This window comes from Electrona antarctica (genome assembly GCF_951216825.1).
Source record: "Electrona antarctica genome assembly, chromosome: 3".
NCBI lineage: Eukaryota > Metazoa > Chordata > Actinopteri > Myctophiformes > Myctophidae > Electrona > Electrona antarctica.
This window is the reverse complement of record NC_136808.1, coordinates 30,270,426-30,290,179: the sequence shown is the minus strand read 5'-3', so window position 1 is coordinate 30,290,179 and position 19,754 is coordinate 30,270,426. Positions and strand designations below refer to the sequence as shown.

General features: G+C 41.3%; 2 protein-coding genes across 2 annotated transcripts in view; both read right to left on the bottom strand.

Annotated features, from left to right (window-relative positions):
• The window catches only part of pde8a (phosphodiesterase 8A), a 61,000-nt gene extending 57,004 nt beyond the window's left edge, over positions 1 to 3,996 (bottom strand). Inside the window, exon 1 of the mRNA XM_079498024.1 lies at positions 2,615 to 3,996. Within this exon, the coding sequence (XP_079354150.1) occupies positions 2,615 to 2,767 (153 nt within the window). The 5' untranslated portion in view covers positions 2,768 to 3,996. The remainder of the gene's footprint in view (positions 1 to 2,614) is intronic.
• Positions 3,997 to 10,778: 6,782 nt separating this feature from the next.
• gatm (glycine amidinotransferase (L-arginine:glycine amidinotransferase)) lies at positions 10,779 to 17,105 on the bottom strand. The gene is made up of 9 exons (XM_079498038.1): positions 16,929 to 17,105; positions 15,618 to 15,842; positions 15,218 to 15,413; positions 14,653 to 14,843; positions 12,948 to 13,085; positions 12,093 to 12,257; positions 11,750 to 11,813; positions 11,303 to 11,419; positions 10,779 to 10,995 (listed from the first exon to the last, which is right to left on the bottom strand). The coding sequence occupies exons 1-9, from the start codon at positions 16,995 to 16,997 to the stop codon at positions 10,883 to 10,885; spliced, it is 1,278 nt and encodes a 425-aa protein (XP_079354164.1). The 5' UTR covers positions 16,998 to 17,105; the 3' UTR covers positions 10,779 to 10,882.
• Between the last annotated feature and the right edge of the window lie 2,649 nt (positions 17,106 to 19,754).

The window sequence follows — 19,754 nt, the reverse complement described above, 5'->3', positions numbered from 1 at the left end:
ATGCATTAGCTTGACTTGGTAGTTCCATGCAAGACGTAGATGGGTAGACGGGCCTTAATTGATCCCATGGAGGAAATTAGTTCAAAGTACCTCAAACCAGGGGTTTATACAGAACTTTAGAATCTATGATAGCTCAGCCAGCTAGCACACATAGATATACATTTCAAAGCGCATTAACAGTATATCAAACAGTAAATTAACAGTATTATTGACTAATATAAATGTAGTCAAGGTGCACCAGTAGGTTATAAAATAAGTCTCAAATGCTATGATAAAATCCAGCTTTACCAAGAAATGTCTGTGGTTGTCTATCTAGTCATCTAGTGCAATTATGTGGTAGAATAATTTTAATATGTCAATAATGCCAGAAAATATTCTTTTTTTTAGACACTTTTCTTTTGGTTATGGTTTATGATTATTTTTTAATTCACAAAGTATAAAGGGTTTGAGCTTTGACTAAATAAGCTAGTAAGAAACTATGCGGCAGTGAGAAGCAGGGGTAGGGCTCAGGGGTATTGTGGCCGAATGGTGAAACGTGAGGTTCCCAATTCGATCCTGGGCTCCCAGAGTTAGTGTCAAAGTGTCCTTGAGTAAGACACTGAGCCATAGAGTAAAACAAAAGGATAGAGACCGAACCGGTCCTGGGATGATGCACATGACGTCATGAACGTCCGCCCACCTCCATGAATGTGCTGCAGTTCCACTTTTTGCCAGTAGGTAGTGGCAGCTTCAACGTTGGATAGCCTTACTGGGGGCTTGCACTGAACCCCTCATTGACCTTATGCACACCGCTGCCATCTTGCCAGCAAGGTGCTAACTCGGTGCAACTTCCCATTGACAGCCCATTCATCCAAACAGAAAAATCCTATCTAATCGTATTAAAGGAGCATTCAGTGATTTGGGTGATTTGGAAAAAACCCTGGTCCGCCCCGGTAACAAGTTGTGCACATGCACACGCTCTACAGTGGGGGAAGTACAACAGACCAACCGCACATGCACCAAGGCCCGCCCCACTCGATAATGATTGGAGGAAGGTCCCTCACATCCTGATTGGATGAAGGCTTTGCCACCCAAAGCCCAAACCGAAACTAGGGTTTTTTGACCCCAGGGGCTCACTGGGGACAGGGAGGAACTCCTTATATGGTCAGCACACTTTATAGTAGGGAGGATTATCCAAAAAATAAGAAAAAGTAAGTGATATTTGAATTAAGTGAAATCACTGAATATACCTTTAAACAATGTCAAACTCACCAACATTGCAGCTGTAAGGAAAGCTTGAATTATCCTCAATCCTTTCAATCTGTAAAGTATTTGTTTCATAGAAATCTACCGTAGACATGAGCTACTTCCTGTCAAGGAATTCTGTGCAGGTTCTTTTTTTTCTAAGTGTCAGTCTGTCAGAGTTTGGGAGTGCTTGTTGGATATCACTCAACAGCCCTGCATACCACCTGTTTTGAATTTGCACATAATGCATGACGCAGCAGGACTAAACTACTTACTAAAAACGAGTGCTTCCAAACTCCAATACTTTCTTGACAGGAAGTAGCTCATAAATCTACAGTTGGGATTTTTTATGAAACAAACAAACTGCAGATAGAAAGAGGATAATTCAAGCTTTTCGTACAGCTGCAATGTTGGTGATAGGACCTTTCTGTTTGGATGAATGGGCTGTCAATGGGAAATTGCATCTAGTTAGCACCTTGCTGGCAAGATGGCCGCGGTCTGCATAAGGTAAATTGCTCCCGAAGTGCAGGTTGGTGCCTTGCATGGTTTCCTCCACCTTCGGTGCATGAATGTGTGTGTGAATGGGTTTATGTAACAATGTAAAGCGCTTTGGATAACAGCGCTATATGAACGCACCATTTACCCATAATAAGCATGCCATAGTCCTTTTCAACTATTCATGTTTGATGATGCACCATGTGTCTAGTCACTAGACTACAATGCCTAACTTTTGAATCAAAGCCGAAACGATAGGAGGACCTACGTCCTACTGCATGAAAGCCAGGGCATCCTATCAAAAACAAGTTGGGCTAAATTGGGAGAGTGGTGGATTGAACTTGAGTTTGACTGGTGTGGGCTCAACTAGATCTATGGAAAAAGTAAATGTGCAGCCTTGTTGCCATTTTAATTTAAGAAATGAGTTAGTCCCCATAGTTTAACTGATAATATGCATTAGTACTCAGTAGAAATAAATGAAGACTTCATGCTGTGCTTCTTCATTTAAGTTACATGTATGAATAATATCTTAATGTACGTCCATTCACACTGCCTAAAAAACCCTGTGGAGAGAATTCACCTGAGGTTATTATGTGTAGGCTACAGATGTTGAACCTGCGACCTACCACTGGGTTAGCCTGGAATAGCCAGACCACTGGGTGTGTAAGGAGCCTATATCATAGCCTATACTATAGCATTGTGAGACCATGGCCTGCAATAGCAAACAAAGCAGTAATGTTTTGAGTAAAGTATGGAATTTTCATAATTTGATTTGAGTGAAAAATCACAGGCCTCTTCTTGCAACTGCCTGAATGCAATGGTATTCACACACACACACACACACACACACACACACACACACACACTCTGAATATGGAGAATGTAGCTCCCTCACCTTGCAACTCGCGGGTTTAATCGGTAGTCCCGAGGCAGGATTTCCTTGATGCTGAGTGGTATTTGTCTGCTGGGGTGAGTGGGAATCCTCCGACTCTTTTCCACTGTGGTAGACCACCCTATCAGAGATATGAATACTTGAAGCACAGCCCATGCTTCAACCCACTTCAGCCTTTTTCTTTTGCGCAAGTGCTTTACTTAGGCTGCCCTACTGTCATTCGTGCCCTCCCCTTATATGTTGAGGTCCCCTGAATTAATTATTTTCTACAGTAGTTTTCTACAGTAGTTTGTCTTATTTCCTTAACACAGAGCATGAATAATCTCTTTCCCCCTCCCTATCCCACCACCCGACCAGGAAGCCTATTTCCTCTCTCCGTTTTTCACATGAAGTTAATTGAAGAGGGGTTTTATTTTATTTTATCAAAAGCACTGAGTTATCCTCCAAAACACGAGTCCCGTTATTCTTCACTTGGGCTGTTTAATTTCCATGAGCGACGTATCCCTCACTCTGGCTCCTGTGCTCGCCCTTCGTACCACATCATCATTTTCTCATTTCAACTTTACTGTTATCAAGTAGGCCTAGACGCCAGATCCTCCTTGGCTCAGTCATACAACAGTTTTATCCATTTTGTCCAATAATTCTATAGTGATGCCGTGCGTCCTCCCCGCCCAAACCATCCAGTTGTATTGGGGAGTCCGTTTAACAATCTGGGTTGCCCACTTCAATTCAAGGCATCGGCCACAAACCGGTTCTCACGACAGTTTGTGCCAGTTCTGAACCGTTCATCATCAACAGGCTAACATATTCACACTGCAGAGTATTCTTGTCAGTCGGTCCGATGTCAAGACTCCCCTATGAAACATTGTGCCATGTAGTCCGGCTAAACGCTCCATTTATCAGCCCGAATTTACCAATTAAGAATCGCAGAAATCTTGGGATAGCTTCCATTCAGACATCCGCTGCCCGTGTTGAAGATGATCCACCGGGGGAGATACGAAACCCCGGTGTGCAATTGGCTACAATGTATCAGGCCCACGATTTGCTCTCATTGTGGAAAAGAAAAGATGTAGAGGCTGTCAGATTGTAACGTGTGGAGGTACCACCTCTGGAGAATGTAATCGCTTGAGAGAAAAAAAGGGAAAAAAGATTCCAAGACCGCTCCGCGTCTCCAAGTTTCGGATAGACAATGCAAAACGGAAGGCAAATGCTGACTGTATATACGCGCAACGGCAGAAATTCGCTACATAATGATGAATTCTGTTTGTCTTTTCTCTTGTCTTTGTAGCGTTTGCCCTTCCAGTTCTTCAGCACTGCTTGACAGCAGCACATCCAATAAAAGCACCCGCAAGGATTGACCTACAGCCTTTACTGACGTTAATGCAAATGAGCTCCGTTCAGCTAATCAGCGCCGTCCCTGGCGCAGCTGGGTGGTCCCCGCTTTCCGTGGGAACTTTGAAAGGATTCAAGGCGGATGGAAAGCTGCTCGGGTCTTGGACTTTGTGCGAATGCCGCTCAGGGGTCATCTCCATGCTGGCTTGTGGTGGACATTTTTGCAACGGACATACAAAATGAGTGCATAATAATATTACCAGAAACACATAAAGAGCTTAGCCTGGCTAATAAGCCAGACTTTTTGCCAACGGCTGATTCGGTCTGGCTTATTAGCCAGGCTATAAAGAGCTAGCCCTGGCCTGATTAGATCAGACCGTTACAGGTCTGTAGCCTAACTCTGAGTGTACAAATAGAACCAAATGGACCCTTACAGGAATACAGGTCCATTTGGTTACATTTGTAGTTTTGTACACTCTCAGAGTTATGGGGGTCCTTGCAAATAAAACATGTGAGAACCACTAGTAGCCGCCCTAGTTACAGTAATAAGTGTCATAAATAATCTGAAAACCTATAGACTCATTCAGTAATTATAGGGCTTATGATCAAAATATTAATTGAGAACATTAATGGCATGATGACCAACTTTGCCACAGACACATTTGTCTGTGTATAGAGTAGACAAATTGATGACCCCTGATGCAGACCGAGGAAATAAACTGGTGAGGTTGAGGGTCTGTCAAAAAACAAGCAATCTAGGCCTACCCCTAACCTATAACCTTGATTATTTGATGGCGATTTACATTAGACTATATAAATTGTTCTTCTAAACTGAGAAAAAAGTTGGCAAGTATAGGCTACATTTAGGCCTGTCATCACTTAGAATTAGGCTATTTCAAAAGGTTAAATTCCAGGATTTAGCCGTAGGTTATATTGTATAACGATAACAACCATAATCTTCATTGTGGCTTTCACATTCTGTGCGTTTCTGGCAGGAACTGATATAACTAAATTAATATTTTGAATTAAGTGTGTGTGTGTGTGTGTGTGTGTGTGTGTGTGTGTGTGTGTGTGTGTGTGTGTGTGTGTGTGTGTGTGTGTGTGTGTGTGTGTGTGTGTGTGTGTGTGTGTGTGTGTGTGTGTGTGTGTGTGTGTGTGTGTGTGTGTATGTATGTATGTATGTATGTATTTTGAGGTGTAATCAGTCTGGTGTCAGTTTGTCAGAGGCTTCAGAGCGTTTGGTGCAGCGAGTGAGAAGCAACGACAATGTTTCAGACATTTATTCATTCGTTCAGAAAGACAGACATTCAGAATTTCTTTAATTACTAATTATATGTTAGATTACCAGTATATGTTAGATTTTATGTTAGATAGCCTACATATTTGGATGTTCTCTCCCAGGTTCATGATCTATACTCTAAATGAAGAACATACAATGTCCACTAGAGGGTCTGGTTCCCATGTTGTTTGTTTGTTTGTTTGTTTGTTTATTTATCAGAGTAGTCAAATATGGATAATAATAATAATAATAATAATAATAGGCACAAAAAAAAGGAAAAATAACAAAACAGAGTCCTCAAAAGCCATTCTTAGAAGTGAATCTTTAGAAGAGTTTGAAGGTGGCCAGTGAGACAGGGAGGGGAGGAGAGGAATAAATAACCATTTATTTTTACAGAGTTTGGAACGAACAGACAGACAGACAGACAGACAGACAGACAGACAGACAGACAGACAGAGTCTAACAGCTAGACGTCCCAAGTTTCCCAACGCTACTGCGCCAAGTGCTTCCAGCCGGGGCACATGATTATTTTAATCTGACGGTCTGACCTCATACTTTCTGTTCACCTGCTTTATTTGCCAAGTCACTGTACAGGAATTTGCTTTGATAACATGACAAGTGCAAAGACGTACGTACATAAGCAACATTCTTATGTACTCGCACAGTCAGATTAGGACTCACATTTAGTAGCCTATAACAGGACGGTGTAATTACACTACAACTGGTCAGTAACATTAATGCCAATAGTGCTTAAGTATACTGTGTATAGTAGGCCTACTGTGTTGCTTGAGGTAGAGTCACAGAAGGGATGCATGGTTTAAAATATTAAGTATACTAGAGCGGTGCCCGTGGGGAAGGCCTACTTGGTCCGATAGTCTCGACACCGGTCACTGCACCCCCTGCGGTGCCCGTGGGGCCTACTACAGTGGTGCCTGTTGGGCACTGGCCTACCCCAAGTGCATGCATTTGAGAGGAACTGTGATGTCATGCCGTACTTTTTATTTGTGTTTTTTCTATTAATTTGGTCATTAGGGTCCACAGAATAAGAGGCCTGCTTTGCCGGAAACATAGCGAAAAAAAAGTCATGGCCATTTTTGTATACCACACATATAAGGCAACATTCACGTGACATGTCAAACTAGGGGTTTTTCATGATTCTGAATCCATTCCATGCATTAGTTTTGCATGAAAAACACTCCTTGGGCTAAAACGGCCCCTCTTGTAAACTATAGTGTTTTATTGGTCGTCCACTCACAGTTAACAGTTTTTTGTCTGTAATTCTGCAAACTGTTAATAAATACTTCAATCAACATCAATCAATCACAAATGTGACGAGGTCAGCACATTTGGGCACTTTTTGGGCAAGTGGCTATGGCCGAATTTAGGCTGGCCAAGAAGTGTTTTTCGTGTAAAACTAATGCTTGGAATGGATTCAGAATCATGAAAACCCCCTAGTTTGACATGTCACATGCTAGTGCTACTTAAAGCATAATGAAATTTGGAAAATGTTGTCTTTAGGTTGTCTATGGTGTGGTATGCCATAACATTTTTTCCCGGCAGTGATTCCGGCAGGTTAAACTATGGCCTATGTTATTTGCAACTCTGTCATTCCACTCTGTGGTGTAAAACAGGCCCATTGCAAGTTGCTGTACTCTGTCCTCTACCCTGAGACATCCCACCCTAGCAAAGTGAGCTGGGGTTAAATGATTTGTAGATGTAAGGCCAAACAATAGCCCGACCAGTTTCTTTTGGGATGTCTGGAGCCTTGTTTTTTAGTAGTCCTTAGGGTGGTTGTGTTCCATTGCCTAACCTTCTTTTAAACAACAGTTCACAAATCCTGCTGCTGTGTTTGAACTTTGTTGTATTTCTCCCAAGGTATGGAAGTTTTTTGTTGTAGGTCATGTTCTCAAACTCACTTTGGGTGTGTCACGTGTGTATTCTGACTAGGGAAGTATGTGTCTCTGATGTCTTGGTAATGGGCACTGCCGTCTGCCGCACTGAGCAAGTGGTTAGAAAGTGTAGTAGTTTCCGTCATAAAATATACTTCAGTGTTATTGGTTTTCTCTGCCAGTGGATGGCAGCAGAGCTCACTGTAACTTGTAGCAGCAGTCTGTGCCACTTCTTTTCAGTTTAGGACAATTAACTGTAAGTTCATCTTTGTAATGACAACATGACCTAGTTATTATAACATATAAAGGATCATTTATACATTTCCATTTTTTTCATTTTTCTTCACATCTTCAATGTTCTTTTGAGCCATAAAGTATATTTTTGAAATAATCAAAACTATATAAATGTTAACAAAACCATACATTTATCTTTTTAAAATCATAAATGAGATGTTTTTGAAAACTCTTGCTTGGTGGAGTGCAGTAGGACATCACATGACACAATATGTTTCCCATTACATAACACATCAGTCATGTTAATATTTCACAGACATATATTATGTGTTAAATTATGTTGGCACATTAATTAACTACAACCTGCAGATACCATTCAGTTAGAATGAAAATACATCGCATGGATGCACCTGGGACGTATCCTCAGTGATGTATCCCAAGGTCATCAGGGTTTCGGCTTTCGGGTCTTGCGAACATCATACGTTCCTCCCCGCAGGAGGAAACGTCAGTGAATCCTCGCTATGAGTCTGGTCACGCCAGGCTAATCATACCCCTCACTCAGGTGAGGATTCTTGAGCCGCAATGGTTCTGCAGGCTCCACCTGGGCAACGGTGGTGCTGCAGGCTCCGCTTGCGGCTTGAATGGCCCTCCTAAAGGCCTCACCGATTGTTTTTTGGGGCGCCTACTGCTCCCGGGTTCCGTTTACATTACGGCTGTCACCCGTCTCTCCGGTGATCACCAGACTATACCTGGATTATATTCCCTGGTTGACATAGTCCAGAGGGATATAATATATTAGAATAACAATGCGTGCAGCTGCAACATTGTCAGTGGAGATGGTTTACCACTGCCGGCCATGCTGCATATGGTGCAGAGTCCTGGCTGTCTTTTATAGCATGAGTGTCCATAGTGCTTTACAATGATTGAGCAGCTAGGGGATTCACACTGAGTCTGATTGATTTGAACTGTTCCCGAATACGGTTGCCTGGTCCCCGCTGGCCATGATTCACATTGGCCTTGATTCTTCCGCAACCGAGTACAGTTCATTCAACTGTATTCAATGCTTTCACATTGCAGCGATCCATATCCGAGTACACTTCAATCTGGAACGGTACGCAGCATTCACACTACCATAAACGCAAGCGGTCCCGAGTGTGCATCCGGGACCATATCCCCCCAGGCCCCACTATCACATTCACCAACAAGGCAGAGGAAATCATGCAAGGCAGTGAAGGCACCAACCTGCTCATCAGGACGGAGCAGTTGGGGGTTCAGTGTCTTGATCAGTTGCATTTAATGACACACCAGCTCAGTGGCCTTGTGGTTTGAGTGTCTGCACTGAGGCTGGGACTTTGATCCTCGACCAAAGGCTGAAAAATGTGACCCAATGCCACCCTGCTTGGCACTCAGCATCATGGTTTGGATTGGGATAAGTCCCTGCGACATAGTAGAATGTCCAGGGGTGTACTTGTAGTTGTACATCATGTCCAGGGGGTGTACATCGTGTACACGCTACAGAAACAGGAGATAGGCTCCTGCCCTTTGGGCCTCATGGTAACAGGACAACTCACCCCTTTTCCGTTTCCTCCCGGAATTTTCCCCAGTGGGGTGGGAGAGGCTGGACAGTAGACGGCTGGACTTTGGATTTCTCTAACTATAAACTTTTATGACAGCATGACAGCCCAAGTACAAATATAATTTATGAAAAGCTACTACAGTGAAGTCAGTTCACAGAAGTTGTTGTAGGCTATGTTGAGATTATCTGACGAGGTACCATTTGAGTGGGCAAAACCTTACATATACTAAATTATACTAAATTGTTTATAGGATCAATATAAGTAAAATAATATAGCCTTTCCATAGGAGTATCTTTTTATATATTTTCCAAAAATAATACAAACAGCCAATAGCATATTACAAAGTTATCCCCCTCACTGGGGATAATTCTGGCAGGAAAAACGGGCAAGCACCGGGGTGAGTTGTCCAGTATTCGGCCTCATGGCTCGGCAAGGCTTACTTACTTACTTAATGACACTAACTCAGGTTGCCACTATAGAAGCCTACTGCAAGAACCCCCCCCCCCCCATTCAATACAAATAAAAAATACATGTTTTTACAAATCTTTTCATAATATCATGAAACTGTAATTTACATTATTGTGTGATGTACTGTACCAGAAGATGAGATGGTTTATATGAGATAATGTTGCTTCATATAGCACTAACAGAATAAATAAAATAAATGATGCTGACTTCTGCACAATAATGACAGTGAGACACTTTAATTTCAACATTTAATATTGTTGCACGATACAAACCATCAACCATCCTTAAACTTTGAATATAATGATGTATATCATGACAGCATTCAAGGCTTATAAACCTCCAACATTACATTACATTGCTGTATGTGCACCAAGGAATTCATGCAACATATCTGAACAAAAAAAACGTCATCGTCACATTTTCCAGCATGAAACAACAGCAGCCAAGCAATTCAGTGAAAAGTATTTGTAGCATAAGCGACTGGCCCAGATTTGCAATAATAGAAAATAGCAGAGGCAAGGTATACAATATCTGATATGGACCTTGTACATTTTTTAAGAAAAATATAAAAACACTAATTGTTGGGGAAAAATATAAATATAAATATAAATGTATTAAATCAGTACCATTCTTTACAAAATAACATACCTGAAATATGAAATTATTGTTTAATGACCTACATAACGTTTATACATTCTTTTAGTAGAAAAAAGAAAACGTAGGAAAGAATTCTATACTAGAGAATAGAATTGTTGTGTGTTGAGCTTTTGAGCCCAGCCCACACCAATCATTTGCAATGCAACAAAACCATTGCAATACATTGCAGAGATAAATCGCAGCGGCCTGAATTGCCCCATTGCAGGTCAGTGCAGTTTTGGAATTCTGTTGCAACTTGGTTACTTTGCAAGTTGCAACTCACCGCATAGCAACTCAATGGTGAGGATTGGACTATTCAAGGAGGTAGATCCTTACCCCCTGTGCCCAAGTCTGATAACGGTGGCATACCAAATTGTACCCTGTCCTCATAATCAATGACTACAAGCCATTGATGTTTATTTTTCCAATAGCCAGGCCAGAAATGCAGTTATTATTGAGATTTTTAAGGTCTTAATTCTTATTTCTTAATTTGTTGCTGTGAAGAAAATTCTGAACTAAGCTGTTTGCAAAGGCAACAACATGCACAACACTCTCCAATTAACACAAATCATACATTAATTAAAAACTTGAAGACTTAATGCCCCATCCAGAATTGGAGTCAAATATTTATTTATTTCACTCTCAACTATATTTCCCTGTGATCTTAAAATGAGGAAACAGCGGCAGCTAAACACGAGATTACATTGTAATGTATGTAATGAATAGTAATAATACGTTTATTTTTGCATTAATTGCAGTTATTGGAGTGAAATTCGGCTGAATTTGGAGTCATGGTATAGGATTGGAAAGCATATAATCTTACAAGCTCTCAATAAAAACTGCCTGTCTGGCGAGGCTAGTGGAAGTAGGACTGCAGGGTACCACGGCGGCGGACATCAGTTGTCCAGCAGTGGAAACCACCACCGAGGGAGTTGGCATGGCGAATGTTCACCTTTATGGACTTGATACCTGGGGAAAAAAGATTTCACTTATAAGTTATCCTTATACCTACCTACTGTAATTTAAACTCTACCATACAATGGTGTGTGGCACCCAAAAATGCTGATCTACAAGCTCACAATGTGTTGCACCACGACACACACATTATGGACTCAATCTGCTATTTTCAGTGTGAGACTCTGTTAACTTGCAAGACTAAGCATAAATCAGGCTTCACTTTACACATGACATGAAAAACATACCGTTCGTGTCATGAATAGACTAACAGAACAAATCAGTTAAATGAACGGATTAAAAAAGCATTATGTCAACTCACCAAGGTTCTCAAACATTTTCTGTATGGTGGTTTCATTGGCATCAACCATTACACGCTTCTCATCCAACATTAATACATTCATGGACAGCCACTTGGAGGACATCCACAGTGGATGGTCTAAACAGGAGATAAGATGGAGGCACTTTCACAAACTCCAAATATTAAGCTCATGGCTCATTTAAGGCTGTATGCAGTAACTCCTATCCTGAGAAATGACAAACTATCAAAGAAACAGCTGTTAAGTTGCTAAATTGCTAGCCAGCAAAGGATCTCCATAACATGTTGTATTCACAATGTTATATTATTCTTTTAAAATTTCTAGTGGTTTAAACAGCAAATAGGATGTTGACATGGGTTTTCTCTTATTAGTGCTTTGTGTATTAATGTCTTACTCTTAATGCTTAATGATTTATGTAAAGCACTTCAGTCAGTAGTTTCAAAACTCACCATCAGGAATCAAGGGCACTGGGGGTTTGATGACTGTCCAGCCAGCTTTCTTAAACATGTCAATCTGAGAAACACAAGACACAATGGAGATGACAAAATGAAAACCCAAGACACAATGGAGATGACAAAATGAAAACCCAAGACACAATGGAGATGACAAAATGAAAACCCAAGACACAATGGAGATGACAAAATGAAAACCTATTATCTCACAAGAGGTTAGCTCTGGACACTAAGAGAAATATCCATCTCTAACATACTCTCTCTCGTGGTGTTTCTCAGTCTCTCTCTCTCTCTCTCTCTCTCTCTCTCTCTCTCTCTCTCTCAGCCCCTCTGATCTTACCTGACGACAAGGGCGATCAGGGTTGGACAACACCAGTCCCGGCCCAATAATGTTAAAAGTGGCATCGATGTGCATAGGGTTGGGATCCTTGAAGGAGATTATGTGGACGTTGTAATCTGGGGCAAGATGACGACGCATCCACTCAATTCCCATGTAGTTTGTAACCTGCAGAGGAAGCAATGGAATATGTGTCAAAGCATACAGGTGGATGCAATGCTCCTGTCTGACCGTATAGTATATATTCGCAACTTCCCCAAATCAATTCCGTCTGGAGACCTGTGTATAATACCCATGCCTGACCTCAGTTTACTGTCTTTCTACTATCCTTTCAAAATAATATTTGCAATATGAGGGGCCATGGAGCACACAAAGAGAACAGTGGGACAATTGTACAGGACACTAAGAGAAATATCAGGTCTGTGACCTGTTAGATAATCTACCTCTTCTTCATTCATTAGCTAATTGTACTTTATCTAATCTTTTTTCCCTCCCTCAGATTGTGGTTAACTGTTGCCACTGTCATTTGAGCCCCAGCCCATAGTATCTGTCTGATAACATTGAGGAATTTGCCCTGTAGTTATTGGCAGTGGTGATTTTACAGGTGGGTTGGGGGGGGAACTGCTCTGATTTTAGTCCTTTTTTCCTCATGATTTTAAAATATATCACACTAATAAACAAATTATTAAATACAAATTTTGATGTTTGGAGACGCGTAGGTCAACTTCATACGGATTTGGCATACAAGTGGTTTTATTGTAAATAGGTGAGTTTTGTGTGTACGTGACGTGTGTTAATCTTTTCTATTGAGATAGTATGACATCATGGAAAATGTTCTCCCTATCAAGACTTTTATACCTGACTCCTTTGGACGAACAGATCCCTTCCAGCTCTGATGAAATCGGCAGCATCAAAGCAGGGCTCATGCTCTGTGGTGACAAACTTCCCCTGGGCAGCCAGCTTGTGTCTGTCCTCCACTGAGCGGATGGGGTAGTCCTGCAGGAGACATTGTGAAGACGTCAAGACGATTATCTCCAGGGCGGTTACGTTACTGTAGTGTAGACTCTTCTCTCTTGCCAATTTACAGCGGTCCCTATAATGTTAAGGCGACATCCAACACAGCACCTTTGATTTCTCAAACTACTCCTGCTGTGGAAAATATTGAATCTTTTTGTAACCCATTTTTCACCCAGTGCCAATTGCCTAGGTTGTAATCCTGGGCACTACTCTCCCTCTGCCAACCTTATCCCGCTTTTTGAAACAAGCTCCTCGCCACTCGCCCTACACACTTCTACTTGGTTTGAGCATAGATATATAAATAATAGAGACGGCACTGGATGGGAGGGGAATCCCGGTGCCGTCTCTATTATTTATATATCTATGCTCAAACCGAGTGGAAGTGTGTAGGGCGAGTGGCGAGGAGCTAGTTTCAAAAAGGGCTGAGGAGAGCCCCAAATTGACCTCATGCTTCCTTCAATGCATGAGTGAGCCAAGGAAGCCAAGGAAGCTTTGAGAAGGAAAGGACATAGCTCCCATGAAAGTGTCTATGAAAGTGTCATGGCGCAGCCGAGTCACGTGACCATTTCCTTTCCTTCATTAAGCTTCCTTGGAGTGAGCAGGCCGCTTCTTATCACCTGACAGGGGGAGTTTACCCGGTAGGACATAGCATGGAATGGAAGGAACACGTAATTCCAATTGCCGACCAAGGAGAGGCAGTATAGAGACCAGGATTACTGCATGTTTTTGCGAGGGTACCCAGTATAGGGCAGTGGTTCCCAAACTGTTTCATGTCAAGGACCCCCAAATTGACACGAATTAGCCTGTGGACCCCCATTTTTTTTAAAGATATGCCAGGGACCACCATAAGAGAAGATTTTTACGGCTCTAGCAGTGATTCTCAACCCGTTTAATTTCAAGGACCCCCAGTTTGACATGCATATTAGTCTACCGACCCCCATTTAATGGCATTTCTATCTCTGGGAGTGGGACCCCTATTTATATTGTAAAATCAATGTTAATTTAACTCTGAGTCTACAAATGGAACCAAATGCACCCGTCAGGGTCCATTTGGTTCCATTTGTACACTTTCAGAGTTACAGACCCATAAGGGTCCATTTGGTTCCAAACTATCATTTAGCTGGGGACCCCCTGGAACTCCCTCAAGGACCCCACTTTGGGAACCACTGCTCTAGGGAACAAGGGGACACAGAAAGGCCCTTTCGCCCAACCCCACCCTAGAGTATGGGCACTGATGACGCGGATGAGAGAACAAAACAAGCCCTCAGCGTGAGAATCGAACCCTTCTAGCTGTGAGGGGACAGCGCTACCGACTGCGTCACCGTTCATTTACACAGAGGAGGCAATGAAGGTAGCCTACCACAAACCAGGAATTAATTGGCGCTGTCAGGTGGAAACCTTGTATGTCCAAAACTTTCCAGGACACAGAAACGGGTTGCGTTGAGACGCATTGTGCGCTAATTTTGCTACATTTGCACAATGTTATCTGTGTTTTCAAGCCGGTTTCTGCCCGATAGTGACAAAATATTTTACTAAAAGGCCTCACCTGATCATATAGCTCATCAGCCATAGTAGGTTTGGGAGCAGTGGTCCATTTAGCACCTCTTCTGAAGTATTCTTTGATCAGAGGCCTGTATGCACGGTATTCAAAGAAACGAGCCCTCCAAGCCATGGGAGCTTCGATAATCTCATTGCCCACAACCATGAGGATGTCTCTGGGCATGGCAGCATACATGCCTGGGTATGGTCAAAGATACACATCATGTCAAGTCTATCTAAAACACCTTATACAGAAAAAAACATATGGGTTGATTTATACATTCTCAGTTAAATAATGCTCAGAATTTGTCAATCTTGGATCGATTGATTGCTTAGTAAGTGGTAGTGTAGTGGTAAAGAGATAATGGAATCATACACAAGTCTACACAAACAATTTGCTCATAATAGTTTAGCCATTTGGCTTCATATACAGTATAGACAATAGACACTGAAAGCATAAAAACAAAGGTTTGAAATGCCAGTCAGTATAATGATTGACAACAACACCTAAGTGCTTTACAAGTTCTTGCATCCATCAGCTGATGATCTAATGATTCTAATCCTATCTGTACCTGGTGACGTGAAGTCTGGAGTTTTGTATTCAAATGACCAGTCAATGGGCTCTGGCCTTTGAACCGTAACCCCCTCCAGACGTAGAATATTGCACATTTCCTCAATCTCAGCAACAGCCTTCTTTAAGTGGTCCGCAGGAAAACATTGGCCCCCATACTTCTGATAGAAGGGCCACCACTTTTCATATGTGTTAGCCTGTCAATAATTCAACAGTAAAACAAGAATCTCACAAATAGGGCAATGGTAATCATGTACATTTATTTTAAGCTTTTGTGAGAAGTCGCTGCACATGGTACCATAAGAAGTCAAACTAAGGATTTTACTTTGTAGAGAGTGATCTGACTTGCATAGAAATATAATCAATGCATGTTTCAAACAAGTTCTGTTGTCATTTCTTACTTTGACCTCCACGGTGAAAGGAGGCACGCGGGCATTTTCCGCACGGCCAACGATCACCTCCTCTAGTGGGTCCCATTCGTTGTAAGCACAGACAGGACACTCCTGCTGTGCAGGCTCTGTAACGTGTTCCTCCTCGCTGATGGCGGGACAGGCCTGTGCAGCTGCTGCAGCACTGGAGGTGCTCTGGAATGCATGCTGCACCCAGCCAGTCACAGCCCGTCCAAACTAGGAGGAAAGAGAAATGCTGCATGTGACTTTGATTTTTGTTGTCAACAGACCCCCTCTTCTTCATGTTGAACTGAGATGTATACATTCCTACTAAAAACCGTGTTTAAAAAAAGAATTGCATGGCCCTTCTTCAAATCCTGGGTCACCACATTGGATCTGTATAGAATGGTGGCACATTGGACTTGACAGAAGCACCCAAACTAAACAATGAAAAGTTTACATTTTCAGTATAGATTTTCTGTTTTTCTTTATTCTTGACATTGTTAGCACAACTTAGCAGACATTATTAACATGTTAGATTTCAAACCTATCCATATGTCTCTATTCCACAACGTTTTGGGCATTTACGTTTTGTTAACAAAAAAGTAAATTTCCACATATGCCAATAAAACCCCTGAAAGATATTTCCATTCCTCTATCATTCATTTAAACTAAGCTGTGCTACTTTTACTTATTTTTTCCCCGCTTTTTGTAGACTATGTTTATGTTTTGATTGGCTTGGCTGCGGAATTCGTGAAATAAAGCTAGCCTATGGAGCCAATCAAATGATCATATAAGTAAATACAGTACAGTAAAAGTAACACGATTGTGATTACTGATTAGAAATATACAGGTCAACAGGTTTATTGTTTTGGAGCCAACTTCTGATGAGCTGCTACTGAGATAGGCTGGCTGGCACTGGTACAAGATCATCTCTGTGGTCAGTGACTTTAGGAGCGCAGCTGCGCCAAGCAGCTGTTCAGTTCAGTCAGTCATCCACAGGAAAAAAATACAGTGAACCAAGTGAAACTATTTCAGAAATACTGTGGGCTAAATCGATCATAGTCTAGCCATGCAATGTCTATATCAAAGTTACTGTTTCTATTCAAGATGCTTAACCTAGCATACAGTTAGTTTTTCCTTCTTTTTTGTTATTTATTTTTATTTTTCAAAAATGAAAAGAATGGTAGTTCCTGGCCTACATCAGCTAACCATCTCAATTTTATTCTATTTCTGCACCTCAGATGTAGGCTGCTTCAAACGCATTGAGTTTTTTTCCATCAGAATTTGTCTTTGCATTTTGAAATTTGGAAAAAGCATTACCATGGCTCCGATCAGGTGAGCCGCTTCAGCCCCTCTGCTACCTCCTCTGAGACATCTGACACGCAGCATTGTCCAATAATAATTTGGGAAAGATTATGCAATGAAGTCAAGCGGCAGCTTCGTGGCAGCACAGAATCCTATCCACCTATCTCTTTGAGAATGAATGAAGACGCCTGGGTTCACTCAACTTTATAACCTAGGAGCAGATGCCAGAACCTTTCCTTTAATACCATTGGTCACCTTAAGTTGTTACTTGTTGGGCAACGTGACCTTCCATGAAACACTATCCCTTACGCAGCAAATTCTTATCTTAGCTGCTGCCTTAAATATTCTATACCTATATTTTTTTCCCCTTCAAATGTCTTTATGGACAGCTGATATTCTTGAACTAACATACTTTAGAACGGATTAGTGCTAGGCAATTCATTATTCAACTCAAGCTATTTTGCATACTTTACATTTCGTAAAAACTCAATAGCCTATGCCACTGCTTAACTACAGTGTAAGCTATAATGAGGAATTATTTTAAGCCATGCAAGCATTGTTTTAAGCTTGATGTGGGTGCCTCTGTCTGAGAGAACTTGATGTGTGAACTATAACATTGGATAAACAGTTGTAGATATTTATTATATTATTATATTTATTTATTATATACAGGTATATATGGATCATGACAAAAAAGACTTGACAAAATCACCAAGTTAGCTGTATCATTCATCACATTGCTTCACTGGACTGTGTGCTCACAGTTTCACAAGAGAAAAACCCCATTGACCCGGCCGTGATATCTCCTGTCCAATGATCAGAGTTCAAAGAATAGACTTCATGAATAGAATGAAAATAGCTTTAAGAGGACAACTCAGGCAGCCATGCCAGCCAGACATATACATGTTTTGAAAATGATGATGCTCATCAGCCTGCTGATAACTGATAAGAGACGCCATATAGGGCAGGCTATATATTTATATGAAATACATCTCCAATAGTTGTTTTGCATCACAGCATTTAATTCCCATGGACAAAGTTGTCACAGCCTGTTCATTGGGTTCTCTTAAGAAATCTGAAACATCCAGTTGAGACTATATGCAATGATATCACATTATTTTAGTTTGCTTAGAACTTTTCATGTTTCTCTGTAATTTCTCTCACAGGGCAATTGTGGTGGGCATGCACCACTTTCAACTTAAGGATCCTTTACATTAATAGTATAGCATAGTTTCATTTCAAATTGTAGTCAGTTACTCTACAATTTTACTCAGTTAGTTAGTTAAGCTCCAAAAGTATAACATTAACATTTCCTAGCAACACTGCTTCCGTGTAAAACAGGGAAGAGGAAGTACAGCAATCAATCTCAACTCTGTGACATGTTTGTTTGATCATTCTGCACGGCATCCTGTATCCATATCAATAGTGTGGCAATAGTGGCAGTACTATAGGTGGCTTCTGGCTGTGTGACGGATGGCCTACTGTTTCACAAATCTACATGTAGAATCACCAACACCATACATGGAATTTTTGGCATACAAGACATGTTGCTCTCATGACACTGATACGTGGCACTGGTATGTTGCCAGTTGTTTTGTAAATATTGACCATAGGAAAGAAGTGGATCACAAAGTCTGTCTCAAGCTTGATGTCTGTGACAGTGACATCCAGTGACAGTGTCGCAAAATATATGCTCAGGCCAATATGCTTTTAAGAAAATGTTCTATGTGCTCAGTAGATGTAAAATGTGCACTGTTCAGATCTTATGCCACCCATGTATACAGAGTAAAAAGCATGCAACGGCTCAGAGTGGCATATAACGATGCCATGAGGTTACTTCTCCGTGTTCCTAGGTGGTACAGTGCCAGTCAGTTGTTTACCTTTGTTGGTGTGCCCACATGTGATGCTTTGTTAAGACAACTGATGTATAACTTTATGCAACGCCTGGAGGTGTCTAGTAACAGTATCATAGTGGCACTAACAAAGCCTATGTTGTTACCGGGTCACGTCCAGGCTGCGCAAGCAATTTGTATTAATTGCTCGCTTTTTTCCTTTTCCCATGTTGTTTGTCTTTTTGGTTTTTTTGTACGTTGATGTCATGTTATATGGACTCCTGTCTGAAATAAAGATTATGTCTCAAGAGTGATTATTTTTGGTCAGAGGCAGTCACTTGCTGAGAATCACCTGCTGAGAAGGATAATCATAATCATCTTTTTTGTCACATCACAGGTTTACAGGTATAAAATAGTGGTTGAAATAATTTTTTGTGCAAGTTCCATCATCTTTTGTTGTTTCCAGAAAGACAATGATAAGAGAGAGAGCTGAGGGGGTCGGCAGGGCCGGGGAGCACAATAAAACAAAGAATCAAAAACAAAAAGGTATGAAATCTGAAAAGTCTAACTGATACATCTTGATCACATGACTACCGAGTCCCGACATAATGTGTACAGATTTGTGAGAGTTTTGGACAAATAGCCTATAGCAAATAGTAGCAATTATTATTTTGAAGAAATGTCAGATGTAAATGGGTGTGTCATGGTCCAAAGAATCAGGGTAATAATGTACTATTGTACTGTTATAGTGCCACCATGAGGCCGATTTGAAGAATTTGGGGTGGTGGTTCTTCCTTGGCCTAATGGGAGTGTCCTAATGGCAGTAAAATGTGTTACAAGTGTTACAATTACAATAGTATGGTTGCAACCACACTGATGTAATCAGTTTCCAAACGTTTTCAAACAGTGGCTTCTATTTCAGTGTGCTAACTTTCCAGGAAGAGAAATTATATGAAGGTTGAAACTAGAAGTAGGCCTATTCCTTTTAAGAAAAAAAAAGAAGAAAAAG

Coding starts and splice junctions, on each gene's coding strand:
- gatm (XM_079498038.1), bottom strand. CDS start 16,997: ATGCTGCGTGTCAGATGTCTCAGAGGAGGTAGCAGAGGGGCTGAAGCG. Junction 11,814..12,092: donor CTGATCGCCCTTGTCGTCAG/GTAAGATCAGAG, acceptor TGTGTTTCTCAG/ATTGACATGTTTAAGAAAGC. Junction 10,996..11,302: donor GAAAATGTTTGAGAACCTTG/GTGAGTTGACAT, acceptor TTTTTTCCCCAG/GTATCAAGTCCATAAAGGTG.